Genomic DNA, 18,621 nt, shown 5'->3' with positions numbered 1-18,621 from the left:
CTAAATAAGAAACCTGAAGTGTGATCGCACAATGTGACTGAAGCTGTTGCTTCCCTGAGAAAGAAAAAAAAAAAAGGGATCCGATAAACGTGTTTCACTTGATTAAAAACTTCACAAATGAAATTTACCAGCAGTCTAATTCATTCATCGTGATAATCAGCGCGGCTTGGCAGATTGAATATAGAAAAATAATGTGATCGCAGTAACAAATGGCCTAATTCATGTCAGATGTAATCTTTTTGGAAAATCACGTGCGGCCCACAGATTTATGTGACAGCACCCCAGTGAATTAAAAAAAGAAATAATACAATGACACCATTTATTATATATATATTTTAATAGAACAATTCATGTCATAAAATATTTACATGCTGAGAATGGAAACTGGACAGAGTGGAGTGACAGATGTGGCCATAACTGCCAGAACAGGCTTTGCCCTGTGATCAAAGACGGGTGTCACCATAGAGTTGTCTGCTTGTTGTAGGCCGGAACAAATGGTCTCATTAAGGGACTGGTGGAGCCGAGAGGAGACGCGGTGGAGGCGCATCTCAGGCAACACCCCCACCCCCCGAAGGGAGAGGACATGTATGTGTGTGTGTGTTTTTATGACCGAAACAGACAGCTCGACAGAATAAGTGATTTTAGGTAAGTATCTATTAGCAATGTGTATGCGCTGTCCTGATTAGATTTGGCACTGAAGCACCCCCCCCTTTTGGTAGATCATTTCCTTAAAGGTCATATATAGCGATCTGTGAACACCATTATATCTAAATGATGGCACCAGCCTGACACACAACCACCACAATTGGCTTAGGAACCATGTGCTCAAAGGGGTCGAGTGTTCTTTGGGAGTGAAAACAACACTGATAATTACCCCTCTGCAGAAATGAATGTGATATTTCTGAGGGCTTCGCTTATACTTTAAAAATATACTGGGATTGGATTGCATCTCCAATAGTCTTTCGCCTGTAGGATTGCTGGGCTATGTGACCGCATTTCCAATGTCTGATATCATTTATGAATCTAATACCAGGCAGCGGGGGCCGTCTTTGTTTATCTGAAGCGCAGACAAGCTCCTGCACGTCCGGTGAAACATGAACGGGTGCTGGAGATGCTGTTATGTTTTGATGTGGTGGAAGTAGACGCCAACAACACTTCTGCTAAAGTGGGGAAAATACTGTTCGAGTTAAAGATATATTTACAACAACAACAAAAAAAACAACAACATTGGCCTTTAGAAAATAAACACCAAACAACAGTATTTAGACAATAATTCAGTTATTTTAAATAAAAGTACCACAATTAATGTTTCTGCAAATGTACGTACCAAAACACTGTACCATATTCCCGACCTGTGACTGGTTACTACTTCTCAAAAAAAGCAACTCTGAGTTACGTTACAAGGCAAAAGGCGTCGGACAAGAGGGCTTCAGGTTTACTTCAAAAACAAGTCAGACATATTATCAGTGCTCTTATTCTAAAAAATCATATCACTCTGAACATTGTACAAACGAGTAAAAGCTTACATAAAACTTCCAGCGAGTTACAGTCAGAATAGTGCTCCTACTACTGTATATACAAGCCTCGGTTGGCATGTCGTCATCACAAGCTACAAACAGACAGATATGTGTTGTTGTTTTTTTTCTAACAAGTCAACAAACATTGGATATTTAAATTGTGCAGAGGTGTAACTGATCTGTAATAATGACCTGTGTATAAATGCAGTACCGTTATAATATAATAAACCTTGTGCTTTGAAATAATCCACGATGCCAACTGAAGATGATACGGTACCAAGAGTCGGCTCAAAAAAGCATGATAACAAAACAAAAAAAACATTTCATCAATAACATTTGCATTCATAATACAAGGCTGCATCATTTCATCACATTACAAGTCTTTTTTTGAATTTGTTTTGATCCCTGTGCAAAATGACAAAAAAGGAAATATGGTCTCATCATATGTATTCTTCTTTTTAAATCAAAGTCAAGGGAGTGCGTACCCTTACAACTGCCTCACAACTCACTTTCTTTTAGTATGTATCTCGATAAAAATGCTAGAAACGTCTATAAAACCTGACTTGCTTTCCTCTCATAGACACATTTCACAATTACGTAATAATATGCATCCTCAAATAAATAGGAATTTCAATAAAAAATGCTGACAAGGGCTGAAAAACATGTAAAAAATACATTTTAAATGTATTGCGAAACCGCAAGCTCATGTGACGCTGACCTCCTTCCTCAAGCTCTGGCTTCCATTTTGGTTCTGCGGATGACTAGTTTCATATCCCCCTGACCTGTAACAAGTTTGATCTAAAGTTTAAGAGTCCTCATTTACATTTGATGGCGTATAATCTCACAGATGTTTATTTTGGTCAGGGATAAGACAGGCTTTTCCTTCCAATGCCCATATCTCATTCACTGGGATTTCACGCAGAGGATGCACAGCGGAGGAATAACCTAGAATCACACCTCAATAAAACATGACGCAGAGTCACCTGGAGGAAGCTAGAAAGCAACTAGCAGCTGTCGATGTGGAGTAAAAATAACATGATGTTCAGTCAGGAACAGTAAGTGCATGAATTCCATGAGTGTATGGCACTGAAATCTTTCTTTTTTCCGTCTTCTTTTTTTTTTTTTACGTTGCTGGAACGGATAGTGTCCTCAGCTAACCCCTTCAAATGCTGCATGTGTGTTGTGTGTATTTTTTTTTTTTGTTCAACACAATCCAGCGTTCATGATATGCACTGTCAGCAGAGACGAGATATTCAATTGCAATCCAAAGTGCAATCTTCCACACGATGAATGCCCAGTGACTGAGGTACAACAGTTCATTTACTACCAGGCCTACGAGTACCGATGACGCCGACCCCGTGTGATAAATTAAAAGTTCCGATGTGATGAACCGTACCCGAGCTGCAAAGAGGACACTCGTGTGTTGATGATGGATGCGTTGTGGTGAGCCGTGTTCTGCCGTTTTCCCCAAGTCATGCACCAAAAGCATGCTCGGTAGCAGGTTCAAAGCACTACAAAGACGTATCACAGGGGAGGCTTCGTCCAAACAGATGGAGATGATGAGGAGGGGACTCAGAGACGGGACGTTTCCCGGCCAAGACCCATCTCCCCGACGCTCTCATAGTCAGGCTCTGGCGATCTGCTGTTGTCTGACCCCTCCGCTCCCAGCCTGTCCCTGTGGTCATCATCCGAGCTGCTAGTCTTTGGGATGTGGATGGTTTCGTAGCCGGGATCTGTGCTGTCCAGGATGGGGTCATCCCCCACCTGTGGCTCGTCGGGCTGGGTGTAGATGTCTCGGACGGTGGCGTAGAGGTCGCTGGAGGAAGAGGCCGGGACCAGACCTTTGAGTTCTGCGATGCTGCTGTAGTCGTGCTCCTTGTCCTCCTCGTTCACAGCTTCGTCACAGTTTGTTTGGTTCACTGTAGAATACACAGCGGACTGCGGGACACGGAAGAGACACGTTGTTCATGTGTTTTGCGTAAAACTGGGGTGAACATGACTACATTTATTAAGATAACAGGAACGCAAGCACTAAAAGAAACAGTCAGTGGTGCATTTATATCAAAAGACCCCTGCTAGGTTTTCCCCTTGTAGCGTATTGTCTGATGTTCTATCACTATTTTACCAGTTTCCACGTTTTCTCTTTCTTTTTCATGTTTCTGGTGCTCGGAGCGTTGGCATTCGCAGTGTAAAGTGCTCCTGTCTCGGGATTTGAGCAGGCAGTTTGGGGAATAAGGGGGTTTCAGCAGACACTTACCTCATTGTCTGACAGAACGTGGTTGTCGAACCCTGTTGTAGGAGACAGAGGGGATTGTAACTGGAGGAGAGAAAGAGCAAAAAAGAGAGATTTAGAAAAGACTGAGGGCTCGATCACATTTTAACTAAAAGTGGCTGTTCATTACATTTGGTTGTCACACATTTGTATTTTCTTGAAGAAGATGGTGACCTCATCTTGTACAGTTTCTCTTGTAATCAAAAGCAGAAAGCTGCAGCTCTTATTGATCTGCATTACAAAAACACGCTGGTAAACTACTGACCAGACAAACACTGCGAATGTCTCGAGAGAATGTTCGGTAACGCGATCAATGAAGTGAACTTCTAAACTATTCCCAGCAGTGGGAGAAAAACAAGGTCCGCGTCTGCACATATAAAGCTAATGTTGTTAATAACTACCCATTCATTAAGAAAATTATTGAGTGAAAGTCAATGGGCAGTGACAGAGAGTGTGATGTTTCTGCGCACATGCCTCCGTCCACTTCGTCTTTTTTGATCGATGGGGAAGCCATTAATCATCAAAGCACATCTGGCAGCGGCGCCAAACACCTCAGGAGTCTAACGAGAACCTCAATATCCACGCCAGCATCGACCAGAGTGTTCATGTGATAAGAACATTTTATGCCCATTTCTAAGCGGAAGACATTTTGTGAACTCAGTTTTATGATTAAACTTCAGAGTTACTGAGGTTGACGCTGATGCATTTGTAAAGCGGTTGTGTGCCTCCGCCAACCAGTGTAGTTTGAGTTCACATACAAACATTTATTACAGACTCATATAATATTGTTCACTTAAAAGGGAATTTAACAAAAGCTAATAAGACATTACCGAAGGCAGACTTGAGAAAACATGTTTAATGAGGCCACCAAGACCTTTTCTCTTATGGCGTTCTAAAGACAATGTGTTCACAAGGCAAAAAAGGGTTCGTGGGGTCACTGTAACCTTGACCTTTGACCACCGAAATCTAATCAGTTCAACTTTGAGTCCATGTGAACGTTTGTGCCAAATCTGAAGAAATCCCCTCAAGGGGCTCCTGGTATGTTGACTTCATCAAAATGATTCCCTGCAGCAGCTCCTGAGATATCGAGTTCAAAAAGCAAAAATGTGTTTGTGAGGTCACAGCAACCTTTGACCTTTGACCACTAAAATCTAATCATTTTATCCTTGAGTCAAGCGTTTATAAGAAATTCGAAGAAATTCCCTAATGGTGTTCTTGCGATATTGTGGTGAAAAGATTGGGATGGACGGAGGGGCGTACCAAAGAACGCAAACATAATGCCTCTGGCCAATGGCTGCTGCTGAACACATCTCCACACAAGCGTCACATATACTGACAGAAAAACTGCACACAGAGATTCATGTCTGTCAAAGTAACATCAGGCTGATCTACGTTTCTCTGACATTTTTAATCAAAGAGCATAAGTGAATGTGATTAATTTATGGATCACACGCGTTTGGAGACATCATTACTTTTATAGACCCGTCACACTCTGCGACGCAGCAGATGCCTTTTTCATTTTGCTTTAATTAGCCGACCAATCACACAGAGTGGCCTGAAAGGAAGACTTCCCATGAAAGCTTGGCTGCAGGTGACCTGACCCAGTCGCTGCACCTCTGAGTGCGTCTCATAATATTTGGTCATTTCATTTGCGGCCTCCTTCTTCTTGGCTCAATTAAAGAGGAATTTTCATTTAGTCGGTCACACAGTCGGAAATTCACGTATTTAACCAAGGTTTGATGCATATGAAATAAATTCTAGTCTTAGAAACTCAATTTAACGTATTATATTACAGATCAAATATCATCTATTATATTAAGACCTAGATCAGTATGTGGACTGGGTGTTTGGTGTCACTGGAGATTAATATTTTGACATGTTACAATGCTGTGTTTGCGTGCACGTGCGAGAGAAGATTATAGGAATGTGTTTATGTAGGAGATACAATGACATGCAGGACATGTGAGTACGACAGTAAGCTGATTACAGTCACCTCATGGAGACGGCCAATCAGGTGTCAATGTGTCCGTCATGCTGACACGCGACATCAGTATTTATGCCTCAACTCAGATTATCTGCGTTCTCTGTCTTGCACGTGCTCATTGAAGTATTTAAGCAAATCTAAGCAAACTACAAAAACAGTGTCAACACACCTCAAAGTGTAACCTCAACACACAGACTCTACTCACATTGAAATCCTCCACCTAACAATAGTGATTCCTCGTTCCGACCGACAGCTCAACACTGCTGACACGCTGGATATCGCAGTTTACCTTCTCCGTGTCCCCAGTGTGTTTCCCAGCGGCCCTCAGGCTGGGTCAAATTCATTTCCTGCACCTCATATGAGAGGTGAAATGACTGCAAACAAGTGTTATTGCTGTGTATGATGGTCCAATAACGGTACAACTGCACAGGGTCGGAGATGATGTGAATAAAAGGTCACAAAAAGACTGTGTGTGTGTGTGTGTGTGTGTATCTGCAGAGAAATGTTAAACTGGAAACCAGGTGTATGAATGGAAAATATGTGTTTAAATGAGAAAACCTGCCCCTTTGTGCATGTGTGTGAGAGCAGCATTTACCGAGCTGCCACTGGGGGGGATGCCCCTCCAACATTTACATACAGGCACCACAGCGTATATGCACAGAGTGTGTGTGTGTGTGTGTGTGTGTGTGTGTGTGAGACACAGAGATGGAGAGTGAGTATCTATAGCCCATATCATCCATCATGAAGCCAGACTAACTGTCATAGTTATGGTGGCCAGCTGGTGCTTACTGGGCTCAGTCTCACACACGCACGCACGCACGCACGCACACACGCACACACGCACACACACTTGATCTGACAAGACAAATCGTCTACGACTCCTGGTCATACACGGGCATAAACCACGGGGAGTCAGGAACATTCAGGGTCAAACTTAAATCAGCCCCAGGGAGTCTATATGTAAACACAGACATGTTTGGGTATATGTGTGTCTGTGTGTGTGTGTAATAAGGGGGGTGGGGAGAAATAACAGAATTAATGCTGACTAGACACACCTACAAGGTACATGAGGGAGTGAATATAAATGAGTAAATTTTTGGGCATGCGTGTGTGTGTGTGTGTATATGTATGTGTGTGTGTGTGTGTGTGTGTGCGTGCGTGCGTGCGTGCGTGCGTGCGTGCGTGGGTTTTGAGATATTTCATAGCTCAGCAGATCCAAATTTCATCATGGATCCAGGGGTCAGATCAGGCTCGACTCGCCTGCTGTCCACATGAGCTCCAGTAATTAACTAATTGGCTGCTACACCGGGGACAAAGGAACAGAGAGAGTGACCAAAAAAAACAGAAGAGGAATGAACAGAGGAAAAGAGAAACAAAAAGACTGAGGATGTATTAAACGACAATTCTGGTCTATTACAGCATGGGTGCCATTTAATTATTATTTCGATCGTTAATGTTAATGACATTAACTGCAGAGATCTGGGCAACACGGCAACTTTGCTACGCCAAAGACTACTATGAGGAAAAAGGAGCCCTCAGCCAAAGGTAAAAGCAGAAGTGATCTGATCTGAAATCTTTGTAAAAAAACCCTCATTGCACAACAGAGCTGAACACACACACTACAATGGTCAGTGTGGGGTCACAGTTTTACTGCTGCTCTCTGATGAAAAAGTTTGGCGAACTCCTCAACTACATCTGGGACGAAGGCCAACATGAGCTCTGTGAGGCTACTTGAGCAGAGCAGCACTTTGAGCCAAATGTTTCCATCAGCGCACACTAACACGCACCCAGCGACAGTGGCAACATGCTGCTGTTTCTGGCCTGATACCAGCAAAGTGAAGAGATCGCGGAGGTTGCTGCAATTCATCCCTGAGGGGGTCGTGAATGTTTGTGCCAAACTGATGATAGTCCGTCCAAGAGTTGTGCAAAAACTTCAAAAACTTTAGAGAGAGAACAAATCAGGGTATCAACTAAGTTATTGGCCTTCCACCCTCTGAGCACCATGGATACCTGTGGCAAACTTAACAGCAATGCATGACTGGCTGTTGAATAGTTCAGTAGGAATGTTCCGATTCCATCATCGGAAGTGCCCACGATACTCCGTTAAATGCCAGATTGCAGGCATCGGCGAGCACATACATCTATGAACTGACCTTTATGAGGGTGGGGGATGATCTGACTGGTTACACATGGGTTGTTCAGTGGTCTTAACCAGCTGAAGAAGCCAAGTCAATCACTTTTTCTTAACCTGAGTCAGGCCATACAACAATGACAGCAATCATCACTTCCATACAGGGTTAGTAGCATACAGGTATAATTTATTTTTCTAACTGCACCGGTATCGGATCGGTACTCGGTATTGGGCGATACTCAATAGCAAGGTATTAGAATCAGTAGTCGACCTTAGATCCACAACCGGTCCAAAAATTAGATAAGTTATAATAAATCATCATTATCTTTTAGAATAGAAGAAGGGAAAGTTCAAGTATGAACAGAACATAAGAGACGAGTGTAGAGAAGAAGAACAGTTGCCACTTCATGCAGATTCGTGAAGGATTGACAATGTGGTGATTGTGTTCGTGCACTTGTCAACAGTCTGATTCTTTCTGAGCTCTGAGTGTGTGTGTGTGTGTGTGTGTGTGTGTGTGTGTGTGTGTGTGTGTGTGTGTGTGTGTGTGTGTGTGTCGCTGATGGATCTCTGCGTGTGGAAGACATCCTGCTGTGAGCAGCAGCGGCGGCAGCTCTGCTCCGCTCAGTGCACGACACCGAACCACTTTTCTTCCCTCCTTTTCACCTCCTCACTCGTTTATCTCACCCTTCTTCATTTCACTCTTCTTCCCTCTCTTCTCCTTTACACATCCACCTCTCACCCTTCTTCCTGTCCTCAATACTGTGTCTTCTTTGTCATCCTTTCTTTTCCCTCCACTCCTCTCCTCTACTACAGATGGCTTCATTTGTATGCGGCTGGGTTTTGTCATTTTTTGTCCTCCCTCCCATTCTCTCTGTATCTCGCTGTCTCTCACTCCTGATTCTCGTCTCCCTCACCCTTCATGCCTCCCGGTCCTTTCTGCAATTTGTTTTCTTGACTCAATCTCCCATCGCTCCGTCACTATCTCTGTTACATCTATTACTCTCTCCTGCACTTCCCACTCCAGCTCCATTTTCAGTCTCCTCTCTTCACTCATACACTGTTTTCTTTCTCTCTCTCTCTGTCTCATTTTCTCGAATTTCTCCCCTCGGTCTGTCACTCTCCCTAAAGCAGCACTGAGCTGGCAGCTCAGCAGATGATAATTGTGTGGGAGATGTATCTGCCTTTTCCTTTGTTCTCCATTGTCTCTTTCTCAACCAGCCACATTGACTCTGTTGCACAGGGTCGAAGAGCTGATCACCCACCTCAGCTTTATATGGTAATAAACTGGATTATGAATATATTAATATCTCAGGTCACTCGAGTGACATTGGAATGACTATCTAACTTTTTTGGTTAGAAATTAGTTGGCAATATGTTCTCTTACAAGTTAATTATAGCAGGCAGCTGTGGCTCAGGAGGTAAAGAGGGTCGTCCACTAACCAGAACTTGGGTGGTTCGATCCCTGGCCCCTCCAATCAGCAAGTTATTTACCTGACAGCTGTTTAGTGATAAATATGTGATAGAAAAAGTGCTGCATGTACAAGAGCTGAATGAATGAGTGGTGGATAAAACAGGGAGAGTGCTACGTAAATACAGTCCATTTACCATGAACATATTTACTATATTCATTTTTTATTTGAATGCATTATTTGTCTTATGTTGTAAGTTTAAACCTGCAAAACATTGAAGCTAGTAATGTCAGTAATAACTGGGTTTAAGTTTCATGAAAGGATTTGGAAATATTCTTAAATGTTTGTCGGAAAATGGTTTTATTCTCATTGGAATAAAATGAAATAATAGTTGGTTGTAAGGGAATCAATGCACTGTGCACAGCTCTACCAAGAAATACGATTTTTCCTAATTAAAATATCAAGAAAAAATCAATTAGTTTTGCGCTCAATGTTTATATTGAAAGTTTTAAAATGTAAAACAGTTGCGGGTCAGAGAGCGTCAGCTGAGTAGGTGGTCGTTCAATGTGGCCCAGGGCGCAGTTAACCATCAGACCACCTGAGAATGAAGTTCGAGTGATTGGCAGTGCCTCAAAAAGTCGATCGGGTCGTCCACTGACCAGAGGTTTGGTGGTTCGATCCCCAGATCTTGCATTTCGAGTCCCGCAGTGTCCTTGGGCAAGATACTGAACCCCAAATTTCAGTGTGTTTGAATGCTCATCAAGACTAGAGAACTACACACACAGACTACACATACACACACACACACACACACAATCCTCACCTCTCCATTGTGTAGCCCAGCCCCCTCCAGCCCATTCATCACCAACGGCTGGTTGTCGTTTTCATCCAGAACCTTCTCCGGTACCGGTGGAGGTAAGTCCTCCTCTGGTTCCTCCAGAGGCTTGAGAGAAGGCGTGGCGGCATTATCAGAGCGCCTTTTGGTCTCCATGTCGGCACTGTGACGGCTCTTCTTATTCCAGTTGACTGAGGCGTACTCCGCCCCGTCGCACAGGGGAACCCGCTCAGGTGTGCAGGGGCTGAGGTTGCCGTTGAGGAGGGCAGGGGGGTGGTGGGGAGGTTTGTCGGGGCTCAGCTGGACGGTACCATTGGGGAGGCCGAGCTGGGCAGGGGAGTCTTTGAGCTCCTTGACTGTCTCGTACAGGGAGTCTTCAACGCTGACGTCACGTGACGCCACTGCGATCTCCTTCACCACCTGGGTAACAGATACATATATTAGATTCTTTAATATGCTTAAAATTAGCTAAGAACATTACATGCTTCGGTTTTTCACTGACAAACCCATCAACCCCTGGAAAATTCAGATATACTCTGTAGTTTGACCCTAAGCTCCATCGATCAACCAATCAATCAGTCAGTCAAGCAACCAGGAAATCAAAGCTTTAATCTCCTCCACTGGCACATTCCAGCTAAGTGCAAGTCAGGACGTGTTTCTGCTGTTGCGAGGTGACTTTAAACACTGACCTCATAGGTGCTGTCCCCTGAGGCTGGGGGTCCGTCCCCGATAAGGGCATTGTTGGGAGGGATGCTGGGAAGCTCGCGGTCCTGAGGACACTTGGAGGACCTGAGCTCTGATTGGCTGGAGAGCATCTCCTCAGACGGATGGGGACTGGTGTCCTGTGTGTCTGTGAGGACTGGTGGGTCAGAGACAAAAACAGAGTCAGGGTGAGTTAACAGACTCGTTTCATGACCGTTTCACTGTTTCTCATGAGAAACAAGATGAATTTTTAACATTTATTTTGAAGTAGTTTTGTTATGAGTCACCATTTTCCTCTTTCTTGCCTGCAGAATACATCTTTTACTATTTCCAGCATCCTGCTACTAATGAGAAGTAGGTAAAATGACTAATGACGATGACTAAGAACGTTACATAGATTTACCCAAAACACAACAGCTGAGATCCAAAATGCTGCAAAGCAACAGCTGCAAAGCAAATATTATTTTCACGAAAGCTGAATATATAAACCTGTGACAACAGAGCATGTTGCACTTAGCTACAAATGACTCTAGCATTAAATAGCTTATATCTAAAAGGAGGCATATGATGCTTTTTCACTGTTTTTCATAACTTTAGTTCGTTATATAAGTATTTAAAGTTAAAAAGCCCAAAAGTCTGCAGTAAAGCGAGCTCCTCTCCCGAAGTTACTTCCACGCCAACGTGATGTCATGTGACACGTGATATATTTGCATAATGCAGGCCAATCAGAGCAGACTGGGTTTTATCAAGAAGGGGGGCCTTAAAGAGACAGGTGCTAAAACCAAGTATTTCAGACAGAGGCTGAAAAGAGGAGCTGCAGCAATTGACAGTAAGAGGAAAGTGATGTTTTCTGAACATTATAGCATTTCAAACTTTTCAAGCAAAATTGTGAACCTGAATATGTTTCATTTAAAATAGTTAACAGTGAGGGCCTGACTAAGCTAAACTAACTATCCTTGCTTACTTGTACCGCTGGTTAGAGGACCATTGTGAGAGCTGCTGACGCCCACGTCCGTCACTGGACTCTCTGCTGATTGGCTGATCGTCTCTCTCTCTGACACCTGCAGAACAAAGCACAAGACGTTAGTCACTGCTGGTTCGTGACTCACCGGCTGTGCTGACAGATCGAAGGCATTACGTAAAGAAGTCACACCAAAAAGTGTTGCAAAGTTTAATTCGTGAAAGGAGCAGGAATCTGGGTGGATGAGTTTCACACCTCTGTGCAGCAGGATGGAGGAACATTATTCTCTGGATGTTCAGGATTTTTTCTCAAAACTCACATTAGCAGCACTGAGGCAGTTTTCTCACTCTATCACTGTTCACTTAATGCTCATCAACAGCATATGATGCATGTGTTAATAAATGCTGTGTGTTTTTACACACTTGGAAAACACATCTAAAGATGGCTTACAATTTCTTCATGTCTAAAAATCTAAACTGACTCGTGCCTAATGAAGATACGCTGCTGCTGTTTAGTCGTATCTCAGTTGGTTGTAGTCGGGTTCATGAGAGGCTGGGTTGATCTGACATCCATCTTTTTTTCTCCTCACTTACAGATACATCTCATTTTGATGCCTCGTTGAATCATTAATTATTAGATGAACTGACGCTAAGATAGAAATATTTGCACAGTTTTGGCAGAAGAGAGTAAAATGGCAGAATTATGGGTAACAACAAAGATCTATTTTACTTCCTCTCCATCTACAGGAAAGTCAGAGCTGCAGAGCGGATAACCCTGAGGCTGCCAGGGTTTCACTGCTGCTCAAGGACACTTCAGCAGAGCCCATGTCCTCCACTTGAAGGCTGTTTGCCCGTTCGCTGCATCACACTGCAAACTCTGCAGCTCTCATTAAACTAATGGAAGAATCCACTGCGCCGGTTTCATCAGCCTCCACGGAGTCGAATCAAATCAAACACTCTCATCAACGGCCGATAACTGTCGCGGAAAATAAACTGGGCTTAATAACACAGCTGAGCACCTGTAGGATTTATGAACATGCACTTTAATCATAAACTCTCTTGTTTCCACAGGCAGAGGTACGACTCCGTCACTCACTGCCGACAACATACAAGCACAGTGACACAACACTGACTGGTGTAAGTCATGACTCCCTTTGTCCAGGTTTGTTGTTTTGCTTCTGTCTCTGCGAGCTCTGAGGGTGTGCATCAGAAGCTCCACACCCCCACCTAGTGGTCATCTACTGTCAAAACTGTTGGTGACTATGATGTAATCTTTAACTATTTTATGACCCAAGCATCTCTTATGTTTTTCTTTTGTTTCAGTTTCAAGAGCAAAGCGGGAAATGGCTTCTTAACCTTATCTGGACCTTAAAGTCTTTTTTGACTGGAGAAGACATAATGTGTGTTGCTTTGTGGGTAAGGACTGAATGAGACACTGAATTTGGACTATTTGTATCCTCGAAGTTAAAAAGGTGAACAAACGTCTCATGTTTTGTGTGAATGAAGAGGACGTATGAGACGTGACGGACAGATTTCCTCTATATTGTTAGGACGTAGCCATAGAGACAGTCAGACCTATTGTGGGCGAGTGAGGACGAGCCAAACTGATCATCTGCACAGACAAAGACCCGACATTAACCTGTCAGCCTGTGGCGTGGTCTGTCATTTGCTGAAACTGTGCGACTACCCCACAATTGTGCTGCTGCATGAGCATTATGGTGAAGGTATCCATCAAATGCTCACAAAAAAAAGGCTTCAGGGAATGAATGTGCACGTGCAAGGAGAAGCTTGTAGCCTGATGCACACACACACACACACACACACACACACACACACACACACACACACACACACACACACACACACACACACACACACACACACACACACACACACACACACACACACACACACACACACACACACACACACACACACACACACACACACAGAAAAGGCCCCAGAGGGAGTGACAGAGTAAGAGACTAAGTGGATGTCACTTAGTGTGTGGAAGTAAAGCGTTTGTCTCATTTAAATGTTTCTTGGTGACTGAATCATCGGAATTATGGGAGAAATAACTACGTCTGTGAGGCGATGTTCAATCAGACACTGACATTATAATGAGAGTTAGATACTCAGCGAGAGCAAAGGTCAACTCTAATAACACTGAATATTCAGGGGTTTTTCACATTGTTGTGCATAATGACTTTTTGTATTATTGGATTTAATAAAAAAATTTCGACATTAGAGAAAGAAACACCATGTTGGAGCTGTTTTTAGGTTAATTTATACTCACATTATTCATTCTTCATACTTCTACATTTGTATTATGTTAATTTGCAGCGAATTACAAACGGTGAACCCGAAAACTAGAAATTTTAGAGACAATCTTGCTAACAACTGCAGGCTCTCAGTAATGGAGTGTAGGGAGGTGATGTTTTTGTGTATAGTTCTGTGTGTGTGTGTGTGTGTGTGTGTGTGTGCATGCTGCTACATGTAAAGCTACATATTTGAACAAGAGAACACGTCCGAACACGTTTTTCGCAGATTCAATTGTTTAATTTCTAACAGCTAGAATTAACATAGTTTCTTGTTTTTTGAGTTTCGAACTGAATTCTGACCTCATCTTATAAAACTCCTGAAAACATCCACCGTTACGCATCATTGTTTACCTAGAGACCGTGTAAGAGAGCAAGTGTGTGTGTGTTTGTAAAGAATGTATGGACACACTGTATTTACTGGTCTGCACATGCACACACATAAACAGTAAAACAAGCAGAACCAGAAACCTACTTTGAGTAAATACATTTCAGAGACAGACTTTTCATCATCCACGAGGTGCTTCAATATTGCTTTTTAAAACTGCGGTTTAAATTTGCTCTAGCATTTTGTAGGTCAAGAGTCAGACTCACTCCATTCATGAGGTTGTCGTGGTCTCCTGCTTTATGTCCATTGGCTGCTTTCTTCTGCCTAAAAGACGAGTGGAGAGATTAGAGAAGACAGAACACAGAAAGATAAGGTGAATGTTTCTTGTTTTGCAAGTGTTCTGTCAAACATTGGATTTTAAATAAAACAATGACGTTATCGAAAATATTGTTTAAGGTTCTAAATGTTTTTAGCTGCTATAAGTTCTATTTTTTTTATGCTAATTGTCCCAATTGAGTTGTGTGTGTTATGGTATTATGGTGCTCACCCCTGGCAGCTAGCACAGAGCAGCAGCAGCATGGACACCAGCAGCAGGACGGTGAGGGTGCTGAGGGTGAAGACCAGGACCAGCTGCTCACTGCCGAGCCACGACGCCACCCCGGTGGCAGCAGCCGCCCCCGACCCGACGACGCCCGCCTCTGGGCCCCACCACACTCCACTCAGCACCGGAGCCATGACGCATCACACTGTTGGAGGAGAGGTCATCGGACAGGTACCTGCTGAGGGAAGGAGAGGGAGGAGATAAGAAAACAAGATCTTGTTATTTCAAATAAAAATCCATTAAACATGGACATTTAATTAAAAGATTCAACAAAAAGGAACCTTTGGGAGCAGCTTAAACATCTTTGAAACACATTAAATAAATCACATTACCTTACAATAAGATGAAATATGTACAACATGATCATTTCAGCCTGACACCAATAAAACCTATACATCAGTTATTCATACAACAACTTTTCATTGAATGGAGCCTATGTAAAATAAATATTAGCTGTATCAGGCTTTAGTTGCAGAGGCAATACTCATAAAGATAAATTCCATCCTTTAACATCAAATCTGTGCATCATTCACCAGCAGCTCAACTGCATCCTGTGAGCACACGTGGCCAGCAGGTGGCAGCATAGAGCAGCGTCAGACTGCACTGCAGACAGAGCTGTGCCTCAGTCTGGTGCAGTGGAACTGAACCTCACACCAAACCAGAGCCACCACCACCACCACCGGCACCTGGCCTCAGCAACCTCATCACGTCCCCCCCTGCTAACAGCCAGAGTTGTGTTTCACCGCACTGATGGAACCGCCGATGTTATGACGGCTGATCTATGAGGCTTTGTGGTGAGTCACGGCGGGCGGAGACGAGTCTGTGTGCTTCTCTGAGCCCCCCCCAAAAAACAAATAAAGGTGGAGTGGTTGGTTTGCATCCCACCATGTGTGTGTATGTGTGTGTGTGTAGAAAAGAGGGATGGGGAGAAAGAAAGAAAAAGGGGATCGGACAGAAAAGGTGGCGTACCAGGTGACTGACTGAGCACTGAAGAGAGGAACATTTATGACCATCTATCTTCACGTCCTGCTCCTTTCAATCGGCAGAGGAGACAGTTACAGCCGACCTCACAGTGATCGCTGACAAAAACATGACAATCCATCTTCCCTTGTCTGTTTTCTCCTGGTCTACGTGCATGAGCCAAACTGTCTGGACTAATACGTGTGTGTGTGAGTGTACAGAGTTTGTGTATTTTGTGCCAGTGGTGTCTCTCTCTGCTCGCCTATGCTAATGAGACTGGGGAAAGTGGGAGTTGAGGGGAAACGTCTTCGAGCAGCGACGAATTTTTGAGGCGAAGCTGCACAAGCCAAATTTAACCGCTCCCTGCAAAGGGCTGCGGAGGGATTCCTGTTTTTGTTGGAAACGCCGGTTGTGTTTGAAAAGTACACCAGGGCTCAGGCCGCTTGGATGGCAAGAGGCAAACACAAGCGTACCTTGACACCGTGGATGATTAGTCAGGTCGGCCTCGTCTGGAAGGGAGCAGATAATAAAAAACGAGAGGGGGGAGGATTACTGCTTAGTGGAAATAAACAGCACCGAGCTGAATATTAAATGTCGGTGGTGGTGTTCTGTGTGTGTGTGTGTGTGTGTGTGTGTACATAGGTACTACAGGTGTGTGTACGCCCTAAAGTGGGAGCTGTGCTCATATGAGAGAGTTGTGTGTTTGATAGTGTTTTGTTACTCTAATATCAAGAACATACTGGATAACAGGCAGCCTGCAACCACACACACACACACACACACACACACACACACACACACACACACACACACACACACACACACACACACACACACACACACACACACACACACACACACACACACACACACACACACACACACACACACACACACACACACACACAAGCACTTTGCATTGACTTCCATTAAAAGCTCCAAAAGCGGTAACAACATGAGCAAACATTCTTGTATTTCTACCTTAACCATCACAACTAAATACCTAATGCAACCCCTTATCCTAATTCTAAACCTATACCAATAAAAGCCAGTCTTAAAGCTAGGGTTGGCAATCCTGGGAAAGCTCCACTTTAAAAACATGACTTTTCCGTGTTGCTAAATTGTGGTGCAAAAATGTCCTTTCTCCGTTAGGTCTACGCTTAAAGGGGAAGTCACAAAGATATAAGAACACACACACACACACACACACACACACACACACACACACACACACACACACACACACACACACACACACACACACACACACACACACACACACACACACACACACACACACACACACACACACACACACACACACAATCCATTTTATTGACCGTAACTGAAAGGATAACAACCAGGTGACATCATCCATGTATCATATGATACAACATAAGATGTCTCCTGTATTCATCAAACTGTTCAGTGTCATGGTCACACAAGTTGTATCAGTCTGTAACCATGTGACTCTTACTGCCACACCTCTGAATCACTGCTGTTACACCATAAAGGTGAACACACACACTTCTGTGTGTTTTCATCCTGACTCCTCACAGGTAAGTTTGTCCTTTGTGGTCGACACACTGTTTGGTTTTTTCTCCATGACTAACGCCTCGAAAAATTCCTCATCTGGTTTCGTCTGAGTGGTTCGTGTCCAGGTGTCACTATCTGCCACGGTGTGCCAGCTCGTGTGTGTCTCCACTGGCACCTAAATCAGAATAATTACCGGCTGCCACAGCACCGTGTCGCCATGGCAACGTTCCCTTCTAGCCACCAGCGCTATTTAATGGTGGAAGAGAGAGAAACAATGTAATAAAAGAGGAACAAAATGTTTTGAATGCAAACGTGCAGAGGACTGTTAACGGGATGATAATGAAGATGACGACGTCAAACTGTTCGGGGTCAGCTGCTGAATTTCAATATTCATTAAATGTAGCTGGTTTTTCCAAAGCTTTCAACCACATCCTGCGGTTTTCCCTCAGGTGATCGTGTAACTCAGCTGTCATGGATACGGTTCAGTTGTTATCAAATCGTTATCATATGTTAATTTCATCACAGGATAATAAGTGCCTGTGTATGGGTGGGTGGCTGCATCTGTCTCTGTTCAGATACGCTCTGTGCTGACAACTGTGCGAATCCACCCTCTGAGGAAGAGTGTTGGGCGAAAGCTTTGGAAACAACAAGCTGGACTTCTTTTTTTTTTATGGAAAATAATATTAATGTATAATCGCTTGACAATAAGAGTCATGTTTTCCTATCATATCCACAAAGGTAGCCCTCTTCCACTGAGCCGGCCATGTTGCACCGCCATGAAACCCCAGCATAAGTGAAACCAAAGCATCTTGATTGCCATCTAAATCCCGCCTCCTCCATGTTAGTGGATGGGACATGTTCCAAAGTATAAAGTCAAAGTACACGTCAAATCATTTTTTCTCAGAGATGTTTCATCTCATTTTCGGCAGTTCTTAACACACTGATCTGTGTTCAAATGCTCATTATTTCATTAATTTTGCTTTTAATAACTTGACGCTGTAGAAACGGGGTGAAACGTCACCATTGAAAGCTGTCGCTACTGCACACACTCCGGCTCCAAATACAGAG

General features: G+C 43.6%; 1 protein-coding gene across 2 annotated transcripts in view; it reads right to left on the bottom strand.

The window, feature by feature from the left end:
• Positions 1 to 318: 318 nt before the first annotated feature.
• Positions 319 to 18,621, bottom strand: part of pag1 (phosphoprotein membrane anchor with glycosphingolipid microdomains 1) — a 49,038-nt gene continuing 30,735 nt past the window's right edge. Inside the window, exons 2-8 of one of the 2 annotated variants that reach the window (XM_035183141.2) lie at positions 15,004 to 15,235; positions 14,723 to 14,780; positions 11,815 to 11,911; positions 10,838 to 11,007; positions 10,137 to 10,568; positions 3,775 to 3,834; positions 319 to 3,455 (exon numbers count right to left, since the gene is read on the bottom strand). In XM_035183141.2, coding sequence (XP_035039032.2) covers positions 3,090 to 3,455; positions 3,775 to 3,834; positions 10,137 to 10,568; positions 10,838 to 11,007; positions 11,815 to 11,911; positions 14,723 to 14,780; positions 15,004 to 15,191 — 1,371 coding nt within the window. In that variant the 5' untranslated portion in view covers positions 15,192 to 15,235 and the 3' untranslated portion in view covers positions 319 to 3,089. The remainder of the gene's footprint in view (positions 3,456 to 3,774; positions 3,835 to 10,136; positions 10,569 to 10,837; positions 11,008 to 11,814; positions 11,912 to 14,722; positions 14,781 to 15,003; positions 15,236 to 18,621) is intronic. The other variant, XM_035183142.2, reaches the window with a different exon arrangement.

Source organism: Hippoglossus stenolepis, chromosome 17 (genome assembly GCF_022539355.2).
Source record: "Hippoglossus stenolepis isolate QCI-W04-F060 chromosome 17, HSTE1.2, whole genome shotgun sequence".
Classification (NCBI taxonomy): Eukaryota; Metazoa; Chordata; class Actinopteri; order Pleuronectiformes; family Pleuronectidae; genus Hippoglossus; species Hippoglossus stenolepis.
The sequence above is the reverse complement of the archived record's forward strand: the minus strand, read 5'-3'. Positions and strand labels throughout refer to the sequence as shown.